This window comes from Leiobunum rupestre, chromosome 9 (genome assembly GCF_980474605.1).
Source record: "Leiobunum rupestre chromosome 9, qqLeiRupe1.1.hap1, whole genome shotgun sequence".
Classification (NCBI taxonomy): Eukaryota; Metazoa; Arthropoda; class Arachnida; order Opiliones; family Sclerosomatidae; genus Leiobunum; species Leiobunum rupestre.
The window spans coordinates 39,755,692-39,777,581 of record NC_143392.1 but is presented as its reverse complement, the minus strand read 5'-3'; the positions used below and the strand labels follow the sequence as shown (position 1 = coordinate 39,777,581).

The window sequence follows — 21,890 nt, the reverse complement described above, 5'->3', positions numbered from 1 at the left end:
GGCCCATCGCTTAGCCATGGCCAACTTCGCGCGCTCACTACGCTCGCACCAGGCGGCCTACCCAAAGAATTTCAAATCCATGTATTGGCGCGAAATAAAAGTTTGGTTTTTAGTGTTTTCGACGGCCGTCGGGAGCGCTACTTCCAGACCTTAAAGTCGGCTCTTTTTACGATATAAATAACATGGTTTTCTATGGCGCGAAACTTGACCATAATGAGTACATAGTACTGGAAATTATTTAAATATCAGAAAATTTTATTTATTTTATACTTAGGTTATAACTTAAAAGTTCAATTTCCATAAATAACCCCTCAAATACTTAATTACTTAGGTAATTTTTAAATAGTTTGTATGAATAGTTAAGCCTTGTTGGATTTTAGATTTGTTGTCTTTTAAAACAATTTTCGCGGCGGGAAATTCGAACACTTGATAATTACTTAATACCGAGTGATATCAGATTTATGTAAAAAGATATTTATTTCATTTTTCAATTATTATTTAAAGTTGTTACATATCAATAATTTTTGTATAAATTACCCAAATATGCCTTCGAGTTGTGTTCCCTATGACCCATCTGTAAAAGGCAAAACACCTGGAATTTCTTTCCAAGAGTTTCCTTCTGATGGGGCGTTGAGAGGCATGTGGCTAGAAAATATCTCTCGGGATAATTTTCAAATAAATGACAGATCAGAATTGAGCGTTGTATGTAGTTCATATTTTTGTGAAACAGATTACCGTAAAGGTCTTAAATTACGGTATTCCCACAGTGGCAGTCATATTGCTAGTAGGCCAAACAGGCAAACCCTTATGTTATTAGGCCTAACTCCCAAGGGCGCAGGTGGTGGCACCAGTGTGGGAGTTGGTATAAAAGGAGGTAGCAGAGAGAGATATAGGGCTTTTAAGAGCATAGAGGCAGAGCTGTAGAGTCAGTGGTTAGTAGCAGTCAGAAACTAGTATGGGAGTGGTTAACTCCCAGCTAGCCTGCTAGTCAGTTGTAGTTTTCCCCCAGTGGCTGCCAGGTTGCATTCTCTTCCCTTGGTGGGAATATCTAAGAAATATTAGTATCTTATTATAATAGGATAGTTATAGTATAGTTCGCTCTAAGGCCTCCGAAGGCACGTTACCCAACCTTCTAGAGTAGAGTGGCTATACAGTATCCAACTTATATGATACTAAATGCGTTGAGTACAGAGCCTGATACGCAACGAACCACTTTAAAATTGGCAAGTTTGGCTTACGTAGCTGGTTTTGTGGTACAGAAAATGGAGCAAGCTGAATTTTGTAGCTTGTGTCTCGAGTGCATTTCCGGACCCTTCTCTAATTCACCACTTTTAGACTTTATTATAACATCCGACAGAGGAGGTATAAGTTACCCAAATAAGGATTTTGTAATGGTTCATTGAGGCAGCACTTCCTTATTTACGAGAATCAGCAAGAATTAGCGAAAATATTGAAGCTCCCGTGTTGCCGAAACTTACCAGGTATCCAATTTTGCATTGCAATTTTAATGTCCCTCATGCCTCGATATCTGACAAAATAATACCACCCGTAATTGATAACATAACTAGGACATTTTGATTTGAGAAAGTAAAGGAACTAGTTTACAAACCTCAATCGAGAAAACTTCTGAAAATGTAAAGGTCTTACATCTTCATTGTTTTCCAGGATTCTTTCATATCTACCATTCATAATTACCAGTTTTCATTCATATCTACCAGTATTCATATTTAACAGTGTTCATTCATTTCTACCAGTATTCATTCATATCTACGAGTATTCATATAATCATATTTACCAGTGTTCATTCATATCTACCAGTATTCATACTTTTTTACCAATGTTCATTCATGTTTTCGTTCATTATCACTATTATTCCAACTATATATGTCTCTAAAATTTAATGAAAAAATTCAATTATTAATTTTTACGTCAAACAAATTATTTCATAAAAATAAAAGTATTTTTTATGCTCATTACACTAAAATTTTAGTTGCATCACTTTAAATATCAGTTTAATTGTTTATCTACTTGCCATCAAATAGTTTAAAATCCAAACCAAAACGTTTGATGAAAAATTCCACATGTCGGTTTGTTTACATTCCATTCTAAACACGTGATTTTCACTGGCGCCTGAGCGGTGGCACTTTTGGAAATAGTCGATCTCGGCGGGAAAAAGGAATTAGAAAATTTTGAAAAGGGTTGTAAATCATGGAAAAAGGTTTATTATACCTCTGACATCGACGAATATATCGAATAGTTTTCAATAAATTCCTTAAAGTAACGAAAAACCATAATCGTTCCATTCGATTCTATGCTAATAGTTAGGTCCGGAGGTGGCTCCAGCGCCTCCGTAGAGGCAAAGAACGAATTTTGCTATTTTTGATCTTTTGGGTAGGCCGCCTGGTGCGAGCGTAGTGAGCGCGCGACGTTGGCCATGGCTTAGCGCTCTATGTTTGCGCGTCGCTAGTCCGGGCTCACTATCAATAGAGTTTTCTGGCCAAGATTTTTAGACCTCTACTTCATTATTTCTTTTCTCGCAACTTATTATTCGATGAATTTTCGTACGTGGAATTATTTAATATTCAATATTTTATGAGCAATAATAAAATAAAAGAGATACTAAAGAAATCAGAATATATATGATTAACCGTTTCGTTGAATCCCACATTCAACACTCGCTCATAGATAAGAAACAGTCACTCAACAACAGATCAACCACTTTATTTATCGATACAGCACATACTCGGTTAAAGTCACGGTCACACGACAGTTAAGACTCAATACTTAAATATTTATCTACTGATAAGTGAGTTCGTTCATCGTGCGATCAGAACGTCGTACGAACAGAATGAAACCAAATACGACGCTCGGTTTTGGGAAGCACCCGGAATTTCGGCAAGAAACCTCTATTGATAGTGAGCCCGGACTAGCGACGCGCAAACATAGAGCGCTAAGCGAAGGGCCGAGACTTCTTTTAACAAATAGACTACACTAAGTTTCGTCCACTTTTAACCGCTGCTACTGGCCAAACTATAGGAGCTAGGAAAAAATGGCAATGGACAATTTTGCTCCTTTGATCAAGCCCAACAACATGTTTCAATTTGAAAAAAAAATCTGTCGAAAGCCAAATCCCATAGAAGAAGTGCGATGTCCTTTAAAACTGCCCAAAAAACCAGTAAGGGTGACCTAGGAAAAGAAATTAAAACGACCAAATGAAGATAAACAATATTTAGATAACATTCATTTTTACTAGTTTTTTTCAGATAAAATTTATTTTTATTTCACGTATAGCTTTCAAGCAGTGACAAACTTGAAATGACCCAAATTTTACGGTATGTTTCTGACCAGCCAAGTGACAGTGACTGAGATGATAATGAAAATAACAATCCCGTTCTAAAGGGGTCCTGATTTAATCTGGAAAGAGTAGAATAAATTCGGTTGCAAATTTAACGCAGTTTCTCTAATAAAAAGTGAAATTCAATGGCGCTTCAGAGTCGAGTATACAATGGACGACGGAGTTAAAGATGATTATTATAAAAAAACTCACGGAACTTCTAAATCTTTATTATCTTTTAATATATTTATAATCTGTTCCAGACCGAAACATACTTTCTATGGGAGATCTTACCCGCGTTTGTAAGTAAAACTCAGTTGTACCGGAAAATATGGATCAACCCCTCGTGGTTAATTTTGACGTGTTCATAGATGACGTAGGAGCCAAACACTATTTTAGATTCTTCGTATCTCCAAAACGATAAACGACTGTGCTTCAGCAATTTCAAATGCTTCGAATCGCGTATATGGCGAAAAGGTTCTACGGGTACTTTGTTGGGCTCGTGTAATACGGAATGTCGATAAGAAATTATTTATCATCAAATCGGAAGAAACGCGTGGAAAAGGGAGAAAGGACATATGCGCGCTACAACTGGCGAGTCGTCTTTTGAAAAAGAAATGGTCCGACGACATAGAAATTCCAGAATATCCGAATATTCCGAAGTCTATTCCACTTGGTCAAAAACGTAAATGGGGTAGACCAGCAAATGCTACGAAGGCTCTTTTAATTCAATAAATTTAATACTATGCTAAAATTGAATAAATATAAACTTTTTTAAATTTGGTCGTTTTAATTTTTTTTTGGGTCACCGTAACTGTGTTTTTGGGCGAATTAATAGTTTTTTAAGCATACAAAGAGTTTTTATTGAAAGTTCAGTTGTTTCTTACAATTGTTTGTGCCGGAAGCTTTTCGATTGTCTTGATTTCTTAAACTTGCGGGTTACGTCTTAGTGTATTATAATTTATTTATTATTTATTAATTTGTTATTTTAGTTACATAAATTAATAAAAAAGAGATTATACAAAGTTAGATTAGATTTAGAATATTATTATATCAAAAAACAGTTAAAATCAAAGGTTTCACATATTTTGCGCATTACTGTATCCTTTCTCTATAGGTGTTTCTATCTAGGAGGATGGAAATTATGGAGAGGAAATGAAGGGCAGGACTGGGTAGGTAGGCTTGGCAGCGTTAAAACATTGAACTCAATACCGTATAGACATCTAACGGAAATAGTTTGAACTGAAGAAAATATTTTCGTCTGCTAGATGTTGGCACGCCACGTGTTTTTAGAGTATTTAGAATCAGAATGAAACCAGGAAAAGCGATCTATTTAATTTTCCAAGAGCACAACTATACTGTTTTTTCCAAAAGTAAAAAAGAAACAAATAATGGTAAATATATATTGTTTAATTAGGTATTACAATATTGGTAATTGGATTTATTTTGTAAAATAGGGTGTATGCCTAATTTGTAGTTGTTGATGTAACAGAAACCGTTGAAATTTGGTTGCTGTTTCAAAAGGATTGTCCTGCAATATTTTATACACTTCAGCGTTTTCTTCAGTAGTAAGTTGAACACCATCAGTGGCAATTAGATTTTCAATCCGCTTCTTAAGAGCCTTATTTCTTCTGTTGAGAGCCAGGTTTTTTAATTTTATAGCAGTCATTCGCGTTCGTATTTGCTGTAAATCTAAATTTCCAAGAGTAGTTTGCTTCGGAAAAATAGCACATTTTTTCTTCCGTTTAAGTCTTTTCAATAAATTGTTCCGTAGTAGCCTACAATTTATACACCAACCACTAGATTTTTTCTTGATGTATTGGCATTTAAGAGACCTAAGGCTGTTTGTTTCTGGATAAAATTGAGCAGACTTATGGGAGTGATTTAAAAAGGTGTCAAATAGAGTCTCAGATACACCCCAGCAGACGCTCAAATTATTATCAAAATGTGATGTCATATCAAGTAATTCCTGGGAAGAATTAATCTTATAGCCTTTTGAAAATATGTTATGAGTTTTGTCAATACTCTTTTCTAAGATAAACATGTCAACATTCAATGATTGGTGAACTTCAAACCTAACTGTTAAACTACTGCCTTTTCGTTTAGACAAAATGAGGAGTTTTGGCTCCAATAAAATAGTCCACAAAAAAATGTCCTTATTTTCCTCTTGGTGTAGAACAATTTCCTTTCGAAGCTCATCAAGGGAAAGCGCTTCACGCACTGGTTCATTATCTATAGCTTGATCCAAAAACAAAGCTTGTTGTGAATCTCCAGGTAGTCTTTCAATTCTAGTAGGGTTTACATCCATCATTATTTGTAATTCTGATTCTTTTACTTCCTAATAAATTAAATGGAATACTTAAGTATCATTACTTCAATTAAAAAAAGGTGGAAATGCTTACTGTTAGTGATGTTTCTTGGTTTGGTAGTGATGTTTCTTGGTTATCTTCCAGTTCTACACTACCCGTAATAGAATGTTTATTTGGCAACACTAATTGGTCAAATTCCATAATATTTAGATTATTGCTATTATTGGTGCGAGTTTCTAGTTTGGGTGAGAAGGCACTTTCAATTTCTGATTTCTGTTTTGAATAGCTATTGTTTCCAGTCTTGTTCACGTTTATGGAAAATAATGGGTCACGCACTTCTTTTGTGAGTTGTGAAGGGAAAGGGTTTTCTTTAGTTGGTCCTTTACCATCAACGAAATGCAAATTACAAACGTAATGATGTTGTTTTACAGTTGTCACAGTGATAGTTTCACGGTTAATTGCTTCTATCCATTTTTGACATGCTTTGAAATTTTTCCCATTCCTTCCAGGTTTAGGAATTGGATAAAAAATAATGTTACTATGGAACCTAGCATCACTGCGACAATTGTCAAAGCAACAATATTTTCCCATGACTAAATTTTTCTACCTTAAACCAAACATTCAGCTTTCTCCACTAATTAAAATCATTTTCTACTACTAAACAAAAGAAAAACCCTTTACTACTTGGTATTTAAAATGTCAAGCAGACGAAATTATGAACACGCATATATGTTAATCTAGTAACACTGCCTGTCGTTAGATGGCGCTACAGACTTAGGTTAAAGTTTTATCTCGAGCTACGTTACCGTAGGTGTGACGGGGAGCCCGTATAGACGCTAAAAGAAATTATTCGCTCCAAAATAAAAACCGTCAAAAGGAAGGGTTTTTAAATTAAAAACGCGTGAATCTCGATGATATCGCCCATTTTTTCGTCGCACGTGTAATTATTTATTCTGATAATAAAATAGAATCACGTGGGCTTAGCAATATTTATCTGCATTTGTCTTAGCCAATAAGATTATCCCTTCCGAGCAAGCACGCGCCAATTTACACAATGAACCGATGAAGATTTTCAAATCAATTTCTTTTAAGATCTATTGGGGGAATACAATTTTCCATTCCAGGATACGGGTCATTCATATTCCTAGTTTCTATAAAATAAATCAATAAAAAATTAAATGTATAAAATGTTTTTCTCTGCGTCACGAGCTTAAGTTTTTTAGTGCTTTATTGGCACGCGCGTTTCGCACGTGGATTTGAAATTTCAAAACCTTTATCGACTCGAGCGCACCCTCTCTATCTTCAATAACTATATGGCTAGTGACGTAGAAAAAACATTTACACGTGAACTCCCGTATTTTATAGAAACACCTATTAGCCACGTTACAATTATTTTTTTTAAATAATCAAGTTATAACATTTTGTTATGTCACTTTTCAATAAGTTAAATATTATTGGTCCCAAATATATTGCCTGTTTTTACCGATAGTTTTATAAATCCTTTTTCCTAACAGACGCTAAAAGAAATTATTCGCTCCAAAATAAAAACCGTCAAAAGGAAGGGTTTTTAAATTAAAAACGCGTGAATCTCGATGATATCGCCCATTTTTTCGTCGCACGTGTAATTATTTATTCTGATAATAAAATAGAATCACGTGGGCTTAGCAATATTTATCCGCATTTGTCTTAGCCAATAAGATTATCCCTTCCGAGCAAGCACGCGCCAATTTACACAATATAACCGTTGAATTTTTCAAATCAATTTCTTTTAAGATCTATTGGTTACAATCCCCAATATGCCGTGTATTATATTGGTTATTTGGGATTAATGATTGTTTATTTTTATAAGTATATATTAATATTTTTTAAATATAATTGAGTTATAGCGAAGACTTTGAAATCCTTATATAATAAATTGCTTGGATAACCATAACTTTTTCTTAAACATAATCTAAGTATCCGTCTTTGAAATACTTCTAGAGGGCTATTGATATTATCAAATGTTCCGCCCCAACCAATTATACCATATGATATAACTGGTTGAATTAAGGGTAATACACAGTTTTTAACCAGGCCAATTGAAGAAATTTACGTATTTTGTAAAATTAACGAAGACAGAGGCGTATCCTTTGAGAGAGGTGCGATATATCGTCCTTCCCAATTTTAAATTACAATCTATAATAATTTCCAGATGCTTAATCTTATCCACTCTTTCAAGTTCTATACAGTTTTCATTACAATAAATACAGTTAATATAAGTATTATTTTTGTGTATCGTTAGTTTATAATTTAGTAAAGAATGATAGATTTCAAGTCCCGCTTATGCTAATCTGGAACCATACAATATGATATGCTTCGCTTCCCCTGACGCTAGTGGAGGGAAAATCCATTTTATTAGACATCAAGAATTCCAAAAAACGTCGTTTTCAACTTTTTTATTTTATAAAATTTTACATGTCCAAACGATTTCTGATCACTTTCTAACAAACAAAATTACCAAATTTTTAAAAGCTGACAAATACACAACTTTTTTTTATGTGCTAGAAGCCATTCACAAATCAATTAGTCTTGAATGGCTGTGATAAGCCAGTACTCCCATTTTATCGTCTCCCTCCGGGCAACCAAAAAAAACTATATTCACCTTATAAAAAATATATATTCTTTCATTTCCTAAAACCGGATTTTAAGATACTAATGTACTTGTGACGTAATTTTACGCTGTTCGTGATAAGAACAAGTTGGCAAGCCAAAATATACCTCTCCTCGGAAGCATTGTCCCTAGTGGTATTAATTTCTCGAGATGACCCTTTAAGTTATATCTCCCCAATTCAAAGTTATTTACTAATAACGTAATCCCCGTTCAATCCCGCCCGGTATAAAATTTTAATTTGAATTAAAATAATTGAGACGAAACAACCGAGATTAATTTATTCAGAATATTATAAATTAAGTAGTTACAACAGTGAGTTAGACGTACTAAAACAATGCACAATTGACTTTAACCCTATTTACGGTACAAGTGTAGCAGTTAAATATAATACGAAGCCAATTTTAATGAAAGAAATATCTACAGAGGGTATTTGTATTTTTGTCGCTTACGAAATACTTGCCGCATAGTTAACGCTCATTTTATTTCAACGTTCGCCCGATCAAGATACCGTAGATATCTGGTAGTGGACGACTCGTAGACTATCGGAACCTGTTGACGTTGTGACACATACCGCATGAAAAAGACCAAAACCATCCAATTTCCAATATCATATAATGACTCGCACACCCAGGATATCAATGACTGCATTAGGAATCGTAGATATCCAAATATCCACACCAACAAAAAACTTATTAACAAGAAGCGAAAAACTTACCATTCACAAAGCACAGAAAGCCACTTGACTAAACGTATATCAATAAATGACCGTAGAGGGAATAGTTAGGGTTCTTTATAAATAAACACAAACGAACCCAATTGATGAACTGCATTAAACATCTTAATCAGCCGAGAAAACGTTTAAAATAAATTACGACCGAGCTGAAAACCAGACCAACTCGATATGTTGTTAATAAATGAATTATTAAGCTTGAAAACCAATACGCTAAACCTAATAGATAAGAATATACGACTGAAAAAACTAAACAAATTACAAAAAACTAACGGGTTCTACCCTTTATCTTATCTGCTGACTGCGCTAAAACAAGATTTGACCATTAAATTTTTTGAAAATGCGACGTATACACTTTGAAGGTTCCGTCAAAAATTATCCTTTCCCAAACGTAAAGGTTCTCAAAACATTAATACACAAAAAATAAGTAAAAAGGTTCCTCCAAAAAATGAACCATTTTGCGGAAGAAGTAAATAATTTTAAAAGAATAAAAGATAAAACAAATATACAACCGCAAAAATAAAACGTCAAATAATAGAAGAAAAAAATCTTTAACTCCATTCATTAAAAAAACCCTAAACAAAAGTACCAAATTGAAATAAAGCAACTTATTATATTAAACAAGATTAAGTCTTTATAATTTTTTCGTAAAAAAACCACATTAGGCCTTCACAATTTCATTCGTAAAAATATTCAAGACTTTGTTAACTATTATGCTTACAATGAGTGTCTTATTTGCAGTATAGCTTGAAGTTATCGTTGGTTCTGTGGTAGAACGTCCGCCTGTCAAACAGGCGGTCTCGGGTTCGAAACCCGCCCGATGCGATCGCAAATTGATACTAAGACGAATACCGTGAACAATTGGTGGAAACCCTGCCATTGGATGTTGAGAGGTAGCATTACACTCAGCACTCGGTCCGTCCCAAAAGTCAATAAGAAAGAGTTGGAGAGTTACCACCCGTACATACACACCACAAACTCAACACCCACAAACGTCATAACAATAACACAACATTACCACCCTACACATAAACATTACAATAGCGAAATATCCAAACTACTGAATTAAACCTGTCGTGACGGCGAGCGTTGACGAAAACAAAACCACCAAACCAACCCCGACTGCAAATTAATCCGTTAACGCTCACCGTCCCACGGTGGTTTTGCAAACACGGTTTTTCGACTTTGTTCCCTAATTACTAGCAACTGCGAACGCAGAGATCTCGAGAAACTGCGTACGCAGTGATTACACTTTGCACCGAAAATGCGAACGCGTTCGCAGGCCTGACAGACCCACAGACCCACAGACAGACCCACCCACAGACCCACAGACAGACACGGTCGTTGTATAACCCCTCCTAGGGGACTTTGTCCCCTCGGAGAGGTAAAAACTCCAAATACATTGTGGGAAGGAAAAAATTATTAATGGTTAGGATATTGGGAATTGCTTGTTGAACTTGGTGGAAAGATGTGGTTCTTTCTTGTGCCTATCTGTGTTGCTATTGTATTAGTCATGATTAGCGTTTTCAGAACCAGGAAATGGTACCCACCAGGACCAATACCGTTACCAATTATAGGAAATCTATTGCGTAAGTAAAAATTAGAATCAAAATAAAATACTGGATTTTCCAAGAGCCAAAAATGTATTTTATACAAAGTGTTCGCGGCTGACAAAGACATCGTTAAAGTCATCAGAATGTGTACTAAGAAATACGGTGCAGTCTGCACCCTATGGTTTGGGAACAAACCTCACGTTATCGTCTCGAATTGGGACCTCATCAAAGAAGTATTACAGAGAAATGATTTCCAGCATCGACCTCCGACGGTGTTAAGTAGGAATATAACTTAATTAATTTTAGTTCGCTAGATATTTGCAAAACCTTTTAACAAATGTCACTAAAACAGGTAAACTTTTTATACCTCGTGGTTCGGATGTCTTCATATCAAGTCCTTCTCCGGAATTTATCGTATTGAGGAAAACTCTTTCTGCGTGTCTTAGGTGAGAAATCTTTTCGAGCAGCTTTGTGGGATAACCGCTACAATGTTAAGATTTTTTAAATTAAATTGTATAATCTAAATAATCGTAGAATTTTTTTGAATGGCAAAATGATGGAAAATGTCAGTAATAAAACCTTAATTGAGAAAATGGAGATTAAGTTAAAGGCTGGAGTAGCTTTCGACGGTCAACACTTCGCCAAGTCCGCCATCTTTTCTGTTATTTCCGAAGTTACGTTCGCACCTAAGTAAAACACTCCTGTTTGAAATGTTGAGGATTGTTTTTAAGACATTCTCGAAACGTTTGAACTCTAGCAATGAGACGGAGTCGAAAGAAGCGCAGGCTGTATTTGAGAAAACTCTCGAGCTATTCAACGATTTGGCGGGCAATGGTTGCCTGAGCGACTATTTGCCACTGCTCAGACCATTCTTCCGACGCAAAGAAATGGCTATCGCAAAAGCGGTGTCTGACTGCTCGATGTTCTTAAAACAAAAGTGCTTGGAGTATCAAGTTGATTATCAATTCGGTATTTTGCATAAATTATGTAAAAACTGCTACATTCTTGAATAGTACGATTCAATCCGTAATTTTAGGTGATGTTAGAGACTTGGTTGGGGCCATATTAAAAGCCAGAGATGAAGCCAGCGAAGCCGAGAAAATATACTTGCACGATGACAACATGTCTTACCTTCTTTTAGACCTTTTTTTCGGTAAAATGCCTTCAAACTGTGAACACGCCCTTCCTAAATAAGCAGTTACTATGTTTTTAAACTAGGTGGAACCGATTCGTCCATGATATCCTTAGCTTGGGCCATGCTGTTTTTGGCCAAATACCCTAAACACCAAGATAAAATCCAAGCCGAACTTTCCGCTCAAATCGGGGATAGGATCCCTGAGTGAGAAGACATGAGACGTTGCGACTACACGATGGCTTTCATGTTGGATTTGTGAAGGCTGAGAGCGAACTCGACCCTGAAAGATACTGGGACAAATATGGAAAACTGACCAACAGCCGTCCAAATCCCTTCTTTACATTCGGTCTGGGAAACAGATCTTGCCCAGGAGAGAAATTTGCAAAATTCGAATTGTTCTTGGCACGGGCGACATTACTGCAAAAATGCAACATAGTTCTGGAATCGAACGTAGACAATATCTTAGATCGCAAACTCATAGCTCTGACGTGCGAGCCAAAACCGTACCAAATTAAGTTCATCCCCAGAATCTGATCTACCGCAAATTAAAAATATATACCAAATACAGTACCGGATTTACTGAAGGTGGGGCCCTAGCACTAACAAGGAGAGTACCCGAGGTGTTTATTGCCGATTTTATTCAAAGTCAGCCGTAATATGAGATATCAAATTTCCCAAAAGGAGACGTTGCACTACCCATTCGATTTGCCATTGCAACCGAAAATGTTTTTGACCACTTACAACCAAAATAAGATTTTTTCCTTATTTTACCCAAATTTGTTACAAATTTACCCCAAAAATGTTCAAATTTACCCAAACATGATGAAATTTACCTAAATTTGGTACAAATTACATATTTCGTAATTTTCAAAAAATTTTAAAATTTTCGTGAAACCGAGAAAATCCCATACTTTTTTAAATGGAGATTTTTGGTTTTAAGTGATCAAAAACATTTCCGGTTGCCATGGCAAATCGAATGGGTAGTACAACGTAACCTATCGAGAAATTTCATATCTCATATATGTCTACATTACGCCCGACTTTGAACAAAATCGGCCAAAAACACCTCGGGTACTCTCCTTGTAAGTAGGCAGATTTTTGTGGGAGGCTATGGAATTTTTCAGTGACTAGACTGAATATTCACTAAACTAAAACTGTTTTTCAAAAACTAAAAGACATCTGCTAAAAATAAAACAGGGCAGATAATAAGATATTTATGATTCTGTTTTTTTTATTCATGTACACAAAAAAGATTTAGCCGTTGGTGGGGGCCTATAGGCCTGTGCCCTGTAGGCCTAGTCCTTAATCCGGCACTGACCAAATATTTAATATTATATGGTTAATAATTCGCATAACATAGGGTGTATCAATAAAATCTCTGCATAACATCAAAGCCGTAATGTTACTGAAAACATTTCTCAAGTTCCAAATAGTTCGGAAACAAAATATTTAACAAGACACTCTAAATCTTCATCTCAATCATACTGTTCTCAAGGTTAAGCACTCCTAAATATTACGAAAGCGTCTTTCATAAAATAATATATATACTCTTACACCATAATACTAATAACGTAACCGGGCTGGTTAAAAGATTTGAGCCAAGGATAATTCTTAAGTATTATTATTCAACTAATAAGTAATATCAAAAATGTTATACTTTTTATTTGTTCATGGCGTTTTTCGTAATACATTTATTAATAAAATTTAGAAAAAGTTCGCTTGCAAATTAGATTTTTGTGCTAAATGTAGAAAATATATTTTTCAACAAAAAAAGAATCACAAAACTGTATATAATTTTTAAATTTATATGCAAAAAATATATTTATTTATATATAAGATTCGAAAAGGATGCTTGTAATTGTTTTTGTTATTTATAAATCTATTCTGATGGGTAGAAATCTATTCGTAGGGGTAACTCCACTATAGAACATTTTTTAAATACCCCAGGTCTTCTCAGATGGCGCTAAGAGTCTGAAACGTTGAATTTATAAATTAGTGTTATTTTCTACTCGGAAATGTTCCTGAGTTTTGTTTATAGTTTTTACTATAAAATATCGCCTAAAATAGAGCTGGAAGTTGGCAAAGGTTTTAATCTAGCGAAATATAGTATACCTGAGAGCATTTAGGCTTAGATTCTCTATTCGGTGTTATAGTCGCAAGCCAGATTTCCCGCACGGTACTGACGAGTCCCAAATAGGACGAAACCGGTCTACCATTGGATTTTCTGGCTATTTTATTTTATTTTATTTTATTTAATTATTCACTCGAAGATCTATTTGGTCCGAGTTTCGCGTTTTTATCTGCTCGAAGACCTATCGGTACGAGCTATTAGTAAGTTTTTAAATTTCTTCAAATTTGTTTATAGTTTAGCTTTATTATCCCTTTTCATAATGGACTATTCTACTTATTCGCTAATTATATAATCCTTTACAATGCAGTCCATAGGTGGTTCCTTTTAACTTAACATTTAAACTAAACCTTTAATTGTTTCCTTCTAAATGTTTAAGATAGAGAATGCAGTGAAAAAGTAATAGTAGTAGTAGTAGAATTTGAAGTACGTGTCTGTAATGATTGTTTCAAGTAGATTTTCCTAAAAGAACCGGTTCCGAAAGCTGTGACAACACTGTCAAGTTAGATAACTCCCATTGAAGAAACGCCCATAGCTGGAACCGATAGAAGTGTATTATTATCAAACACGAAGATTTTTAAACCTTGAAACGCCAAAGGCTGATAAGGACTAGTCGCGAAAATAAAATTGAAGATAGAGGCAAAATGTTCAGCATTGACACATCGTGGCTGTTTGCTCTCCTGATTGGAATTATTACATTCTACGTCGCTCAATTCTATTTCAACGTTAAAAGATATCCACCCGGTCCTTTTGCCGTACCCATCATTGGAAGCTTGTTAGGTAATAAAATTTAACGTTTAGATTTTAAATTACGTTACTTTACTTAGTCATTTTTGGGTACAGTCTTTTGGAAACGCAAAGATAATCTATCCGAAGTGTTCAATGAATTATCCAAGAAATACGGCGGCATCTACACAATTTGGGTCGGCTCAGTCCCTTTGGTTTTTGTCGCAAACTGGGAACTCACTAAGGAAGGATTGGTGACCAAAAGAAATGACGTTATATCGAGACCCGTTTTCAATTCATGTAACATTAATACGCGTAAGCTCATAACCCGAATCTCTTTAAAATTGTTTTCCTTTTGCAGTTCGACATTCGTTGAAACACACGGACGCTATCGTGTTCCATGGGAACACCAAACACTGGGAAGTTTGTAGAAAGGTCGGCTACTCGCACACTTCGTAGCGAAAGTTCGTCTGCTTTTAATAACAAAAATTATTAGCTTCGAATTTTACACTACATTTGGTTTCCCCTTCCATAAAAACGTGTTAAGGTTAACAGTAATAGTTAGTGTAGGGAGCTGTTGGCTCGCGTGGCATGAAGGGCTTGCCACCACCCTAATACGCATTGCTACCCGGCTCGATGACTTAGGCCAAAGGTGGTGCATTGGGTATTAGCCTAGCTGATTATTTTTTTTTTATTTAAAAAAATACCGTATACACCAATTGTTGATTTTATAAAATGTCTTTACGCTTGCCCAGCTTGTTGAAATGTTGCCCTGGAATAGTTCAGCCAATGCCTAAGAATGAGTTCATAAACTACTTAGTGGGAGAGAAAACGGATCCACAGCAACATTTCAACAAGATGGCCAAGGTTATTTTATTAAAAGAACTATTAAATAAAAATTATTTTAGAAATCTATACTTGAAAATACCGAAATCAAAACGAAAATCGTACTGTTAAATCTCAAAATTGGTGTATAATTTATCACATCCCGTTTAGATTCCAAATACCGTTAAGTAAAATTGAAAGTGCTAACTACACTACACCGTAAAGTATTGCAAAACGTCTGATCGGTCTGAATTGTGGTCTGCTATTTAAATTCTTCTGCTGTACCAAATTGGATTTAACATGTACACGAGTTATTCTTCAAACCAATTAGGTTTCACTCTGACTTCAACTTGGAAAATCTTTATACTCTAAATGCCCGGAGAACTGAATAATTTTCACCTATTCTATCGCGAAAATCGTACTTTTGCTAAAAGGTATGAGAATGTGGAATTTTGAATCTCTGCAGTTCCAATCCTTAGGTAGCTGAATTTATTCTTGATTACCTATCTCTAACGGGACAAGTATCTATTTCCCAACACTGTTAATGTTAGCATATGTTAACTTTCTAAAACAATATCATTTATAAATAAGTACATATTTTTTAACCGTTGTAAGGTTAATTTTTCAGCAATGATTTAAAAGTAAGTGTAGGGAGCTGTTGGCTCGCGGGGCATAAAGTTAATGGCATTAAAAGTCGCTCGATGACTTGGGCCTCAGGTGGTAACTTTGGTATTAACCTAGCTGATTATTATTATTGTTAATACACATCCACGATTTGGTGTACAATGTAGATTAAACAATTTTTAAATCGGAATAATAAACGCGGACAACTTTCAGTCATTGATGCGGATTATGCTTCCAAATTTCACGATAAATTCGTGACTATTAATTATGGCCTCAACCTTGCGAAAATGCATGTTTAATTTAAACGATTTAGAAGGGTACTTCTCGCGTAACCGATTTATTATAAACTTCTGGTAATATTAATTTATTCGTCGCGTCATTAAATCTCAAACATTTTCTTTGCAGAAAATTCTCCGATTCAAAAACACTAGCCAATATAGTACACCATACTATGAATGCTACTGCAACAAAGATGTTGGCGAATAAAGGACCTTTTAATCCGAAAATTATCATCCAAGATGCCATGTTCGATATCATCGCTGAAACGGCTTTCGGGTAAGCGTTATTAATAAAGCTGCCCTCACACTAGCAACTTTAAAAACCGTTTTCAACCAATTTAGAATGGTCAAGCGGGACTTCTTCGTGTCATTTCTGAATAGCATTTCTACCGATTCAGAAATGATACGAAAATGTCCCGCTTGACCATTCTAAGTGATCGAAAACGGTTTTAAAAGTTACTAGCGTGAACGCGGCATATATAATACAGAAATAGAGTTTTGACGACGAAATACGAATTGAATTTTTAATTCAGCTCGAAGAAATTAGAAGAACCGGATGTCGAACTTTTCCGTATCAACACGGATCTTTTCCACGAAACAATGCTCATCAATCCGGGCGATTTCATCCCGATTGTGGCGCCATTTTTCAGACACTTAGATAAGAAATTTGAAAAAGGAGCTCAGCTACTAGGAGGTTTACTGAATAGGAAATTCCAAGAAGCGAAAACCAATTACGACTCCGGTATGATGTTTCGACAAGTGATTAAGTTAGAAATATAGAGAGTTATTGCGTGGAAACGGTTTTTATTTATCATTTACCACGGTAACGGTGGAAATATTTCGGGAGAAGTCCATAATGGGGATTTCAGGAATAGTCGGAAATGCGTATTTAAGGAATAGTCGGGAATCTAGATTTCGGGGTTGGGTGGGAATGGGGATTTCGGGAATAGTCGGGAATCGAGATTTCGCGGATCTGTGGGAGTGGGGATTTCTGAAATAGTCTGGAATGGGGATTTCGGGAATAGTCGGGAATTAGTATTTCAGGAAAAGTCGGGAATGAGTATAAATTTAAGGAATAGTCGGGAATCATTATTTCGGGGATGGGTGGGGATGTGGATTTCGGGAGTAGTCGGGAATGGGGATTTCCGGAATAGTCGGGAATGAGTATTTAAGGAATAGTCGAGAATCGGGATTTCGGGGTTCGGCGGGAGTGGGGATTTCAGGAATATTCGGGAATCGAGATTTCGGGGATGGGTGGCAGTGGTAATTTCAGGAATAGTCGGGAATGAGTATTTAATGAATAGTCGGTAATGAGGATTTCGGGAATAGTCGGGAATTAGTATTTCAGGAAAAGTTGGGAATGGGTATTTAAGGAAAAGTCGGGAATGGGTATTTAAGGAATAGTCGGAAATCAGGATTTCTGGGTTCGGGGATGGGGATTTCAGGAATAGTTGGAAATGTGGATTTCAGGAATAGTCAAGAATGGGTATTTCAGGAATAATCGGGAATCGTTTTTCGGGAATGGGTGAAGATGGGGATTTCGGGAATTGTCGGGAATGGGTATTTAAGGAATAGTCGGGAATCGGTATTTCAGGGGTGTGTGGGAATGGGGATTTTGGGAATAGTCAGGAATGGTTATTTAAAGAATAGTTGGGAATCGAGATTTTGGGGATGGGTGAGAATGGGGTTTCTGAAATATCCGGGAATGGGGATTTCTGGAGTAGTCGGGAATGGCAATTTTGGGAATCGTCGGGAATTAGTATTTCAGGAAAAGTCTGGAATGGGTATTTAAAGAATAGTTGGGATTTCGGGTCTCGGGGGAATGGGGATTTCAGGAATAGTTGGTAATCAGGATTTCGGGAAGAGTCGGGAATGGGTATATCAGGAAAAGTCGAGACTGGGTATTTCAGGAATAGCCGGTAATTGGGATTTCGGGAAAAGTCGGAAATGGGTATTTAAGGAATAGTCGGGAATCTAGATTTCGGGGTTTGGTGGGAATGGGGATTTCGGGAATAGTCAGAAATCGAGATTTCGGGGATGGTGGTAATGGAGATTTCGGTAATAGTCGAGAATGGGTATTTCTGGAATATTTGGGAATGGGTATTTAAGGAATAGTCGGGAATCGGGATTGCAGGAATATTCGGGAATGGGAATTTAAGGAATATTCGGGAATCGGGATTTCCGGGATAGGTGGGAATGGAGATTGCAGGAATATTCGGGAATGGGTATTAAATGAATATTCGGGAATGGGTATTTAAGGAATATTCGGGAATGGGTATTTAAGGAATATTCGGGAATGGGTGGGAATGGGTGGGAATGGGAATTTCGGGGACGAGTGGAAATTGAAAGGGAATATTTGGAGTACAAATATGTTAACGGAAATGGGAAGCTAAAGGCAAAAAGAAATTCCAATTGGAATGGGGGAGCTATCTATTTCTAAATTAGTATTCCACTTGTTTTAAAATATGCAGATGAATTGAAACACTTTGCCGACTCAATAATTTGGTCCAAAAACGAGGCGGACGCAAAAGACAGCGCCAATAAAGAATACTTGACAGACGATAACATGAAAAAGATCCTGAGTGACCTCTTTCTCGGTAATCAAACGTTCATCAACGAAGTATTTAAGTAACTGCGGTTATAATTATAAAATAAAAATTTAACTTACTACTTAGCCGGGACTGATACGACCACGATAACCCTGCAATGGGTAATTTTGGCTTTAGCACGATTCCCCAAAATTCAACAGCGCCTAAGAAACGAAATTGAACAAAATATTGGTACAAATATACTTCTAGTACATTGATAATTTACATCGACAATAAATATTAAATTTCGTTCGATCCGCAGGAAATCGCGTACCCGAGCAAGAAGATAGATTGAGTTGTTCTTTTACTTGGGCCTTCATCTCGGAGATCCTTCGATTACGACCCCCTGTCCCGATGATGCTTCCCCACGCTACCAGCACCAACACCGAACTAGGAGGACGCAAAATACCGAAGGGGACAACGGTCATCTTCGATATAAATGCCACCCATTTTGACCCTACTCTTTGGCAAAATCCAGAAAAACTAAACCCTGAAAGATTCTTGGATGCCGATGGAAAATACAGTACTTCGAGATTGCAAGGTTACCTGGCGTTTGGTGAAGGAAAGAGGAACTGCATCGGGGAGAAAATGGCCAGAAACGACTTATTTCTCGCCATAGCCAATCTCCTCCAAAAACTTAAAATTGAAAATAATTCTACCGATAAATCTACATCATTAGACGCTTACAATAACCCGTTATTTAGTCTACCTAAAGACTATGAAATTACCGTTCAACCGGTACATTTGTAAAATAGATTATCATTTGTAGTTTTTTAAATGAAATCATTTATTAAGGATAAAAGCATCTTAGAATATGTTATATACGCACTCATAAGTATGCCTTTGTATAACATTTCTATAGAAGACAAATTAAATGATACCTTGTTTCACACCAAACATAGAATTAGTGGATTGTAAATGGAAAATACTTATATTCCTAGTGATGCTACAAAGGTTATCATGGAAACATATCCCCGTGATCTATAAAAGCTTCACTAAGCTTCCGTTTCTCATCTGTAAAAGTGATGACGAGTTTTTCGTCACGTAGCAGGAAGTGACGTATTTTACGTTATATCCCGTTATCAAAGTTTCGTTAAAGAACATTATTACTGGCATACTTATAGTGACTATGTTACATATGATTTTACCAATGCTGCGAATTAAATGTTTGATAATAAAAGATAATATTTGTATTTTTCAAGTTGAAAACTTTTAATTTTTAAACTAAATCTACATAAAATGTTAAAAAAGGTAAGTAATAATGTAGACATTGTAACTGTAGTGTCGTTCCAAATTCGGTCAATTGTGGCTCGTGGGATATTGCGCAAGATTGCATCATACGGCTCAAGATATTGCACAAAGCTTTGTAAACGCCTCGAGATAAATAATTTTCTTTCATAATATTTATTTTCCTTCAGTGTGGCGTGGTTTAAAGGCCTTCAAATAAATGCAGGGTTTAAAAATAGCAACGAGGAATTCGGGAAAAGCTTCATCGACGTCTTGAAGTCAATCAACCATGTTGGCCTTGCTATTCGTTGCCATAATAGGAATTATAACTTACCAAATAATGAAGATAATTTTAACGGTTAGACAATTACCTCCGGGACCCATACCGCTACCCATCGTCGGAAATCTACTGGGTAATATCAGATTTAAACTACATAATATCATAAGTAACAAAACATTAGTGTGGCATGATGATTTAAATTAATTAGATTTTGTAACGTGTTAAGATCTCAAATTCGAAAATAACTAACTAGAAAAACGAAGCGTATTTTTTAATAATTAATTTTATTATACAATATTGAGAAACGAAAACTTACGTATAAAGTCTTAATTTAAAATAAAATAAAACCACTTTAATTACATTAATTTTATATTTCAAAATTTGTTTTTTATTTTGGCTTTTCAAAGCGTTTAGATTTTCAATAGGCATTGACTGATTTATAAAAAAAAAATATCGGGGATGGTAACCTGAAAGTCCAAATCATTAGTCAGTTAATGATTTAAATGTTCATCGCCGAAAGTAAAATAAAATTAGTTTAAAGTGTCATACTTATGTTATTTATTTTACTTATGATAATATTTAAAACGGATATAAATGTTTAAAGATAATAAATTATATTTATATTTCCTCAAAGCCTTCGCTTTTTCGAAAACCCCGAATTGGATTACCACGAAAAATACGGGGATGTTTACACGATTTGGCTGGGAGAAAAACCAGCCGTAGTTGTCAGTGGGTACGAAGCTACGTACGAGGCCTTGATCAAGAAAAGGAAAGATTTTTCCGGGCGCCCTAAAATGACGTAAGTTGTTATTATAGGTAAACGCAAAAGTACATAATACAACGTTTACGAGAAAAGTATACATTTTCTTATTAGCTTGAAACATGCAACTTTGTAGGGTTCCGCTGATTTTTGAATACGTTTGAGAAGCATAAAATTAATAATGTGGGATGAAAGAGCAATTTTCTAAAATACAATTAGGGTAAATAATTTTAATAATGTCTAACGAGGTACAATTTAAATTTTTAAGGAGTAAATGGATTCTTTTATCGTAAGAACTATCATAAACTTTTGGATAAACACAATGCCGAACTTTCACGTAATACAATAATATAGTGAAAAGTGTTTTTATCAAGTTGACATTTCAATGAGGTCAAGTGATATAATTGTTAATAATGGATCGTAACAGGTGTAGTTATATATTCGAAATAAGAATTACCAAAGTTTTAACAATAAAGAACTAAGTTTATTACTCAAAAGATTAAATTGCCATACACTTCGTTTAGTAACTCGCGAGCAACTGCGTAGAGTTTCTCTCGTAAACAAAAACAACAAAAAGCGAAAGGGAGAGCAAAGTTCGCGTGCAGGACTCACGATTTCGACACAGTTTATGCTACTTTCATATGCGTCTGTCCAACAAAAATATCGTCGGATTATGGTCCCAAATGGGACTGTCTCAGCAAAGTTGGCCATACGTCCGTCGGGTAATAAAACAACAAGCAATA

The 21,890-nt window shown here is 35.6% G+C and overlaps 3 protein-coding genes and 1 long non-coding RNA gene across 7 annotated transcripts; 3 read left to right on the top strand and 1 right to left on the bottom strand.

The window, feature by feature from the left end:
* Positions 1 to 513: 513 nt before the first annotated feature.
* Positions 514 to 2,604, bottom strand: LOC149927440 (uncharacterized). Of its 3 annotated transcripts, none has more exons than XM_090158750.1 (7): positions 2,033 to 2,604; positions 1,836 to 1,890; positions 1,610 to 1,767; positions 1,479 to 1,528; positions 1,374 to 1,414; positions 1,239 to 1,317; positions 514 to 1,048 (listed from the first exon to the last, which is right to left on the bottom strand). In XM_090158750.1, exons 3-7 carry the CDS (start codon positions 1,687 to 1,689, stop codon positions 966 to 968), a joined length of 333 nt encoding a protein of 110 aa, XP_090014876.1. In that variant the 5' UTR covers positions 1,690 to 1,767; positions 1,836 to 1,890; positions 2,033 to 2,604; the 3' UTR covers positions 514 to 965. The 3 variants fall into 3 exon arrangements, with proteins under 3 accessions (XP_090014876.1, XP_090014875.1, XP_090014874.1); XM_090158749.1 differs by having other exon boundaries at positions 968 to 1,048; positions 1,130 to 1,317; positions 1,828 to 1,890; XM_090158748.1 differs by having other exon boundaries at positions 968 to 1,048; positions 1,130 to 1,317.
* A 7,887-nt stretch (positions 2,605 to 10,491) lies between these two features.
* On the top strand, positions 10,492 to 11,919 carry LOC149927439 (cytochrome P450 2C23-like). Its single transcript, XM_090157855.1, has 7 exons — positions 10,492 to 10,612; positions 10,682 to 10,855; positions 10,929 to 11,022; positions 11,111 to 11,237; positions 11,308 to 11,545; positions 11,613 to 11,729; positions 11,795 to 11,919. Exons 1-7 carry the CDS (start codon positions 10,492 to 10,494, stop codon positions 11,917 to 11,919), a joined length of 996 nt encoding a protein of 331 aa, XP_090013981.1.
* Positions 11,920 to 14,347: 2,428 nt separating this feature from the next.
* LOC149927438 (steroid 17-alpha-hydroxylase/17,20 lyase-like) lies at positions 14,348 to 20,031 on the top strand. 2 transcript variants are annotated; one of them, XM_090159556.1, is made up of 8 exons: positions 14,348 to 14,619; positions 14,683 to 14,865; positions 14,927 to 15,020; positions 16,420 to 16,569; positions 16,826 to 17,034; positions 18,764 to 18,889; positions 18,968 to 19,072; positions 19,143 to 20,031. In XM_090159556.1, the coding sequence occupies exons 1-8, from the start codon at positions 14,484 to 14,486 to the stop codon at positions 19,628 to 19,630; spliced, it is 1,491 nt and encodes a 496-aa protein (XP_090015682.1). In that variant the 5' UTR covers positions 14,348 to 14,483; the 3' UTR covers positions 19,631 to 20,031. The 2 variants fall into 2 exon arrangements, with proteins under 2 accessions (XP_090015682.1, XP_090015683.1); XM_090159557.1 differs by lacking the exon at positions 14,348 to 14,619 and having other exon boundaries at positions 14,739 to 14,865; positions 14,927 to 15,000.
* Positions 20,032 to 20,320: 289 nt separating this feature from the next.
* On the top strand, positions 20,321 to 21,501 carry LOC149927437 (uncharacterized). Its single transcript, XR_016474151.1, has 3 exons — positions 20,321 to 20,520; positions 21,022 to 21,186; positions 21,416 to 21,501. It is a non-coding gene; the product is annotated as an uncharacterized LOC149927437 (long non-coding RNA).
* Positions 21,502 to 21,890: the final 389 nt, after the last annotated feature.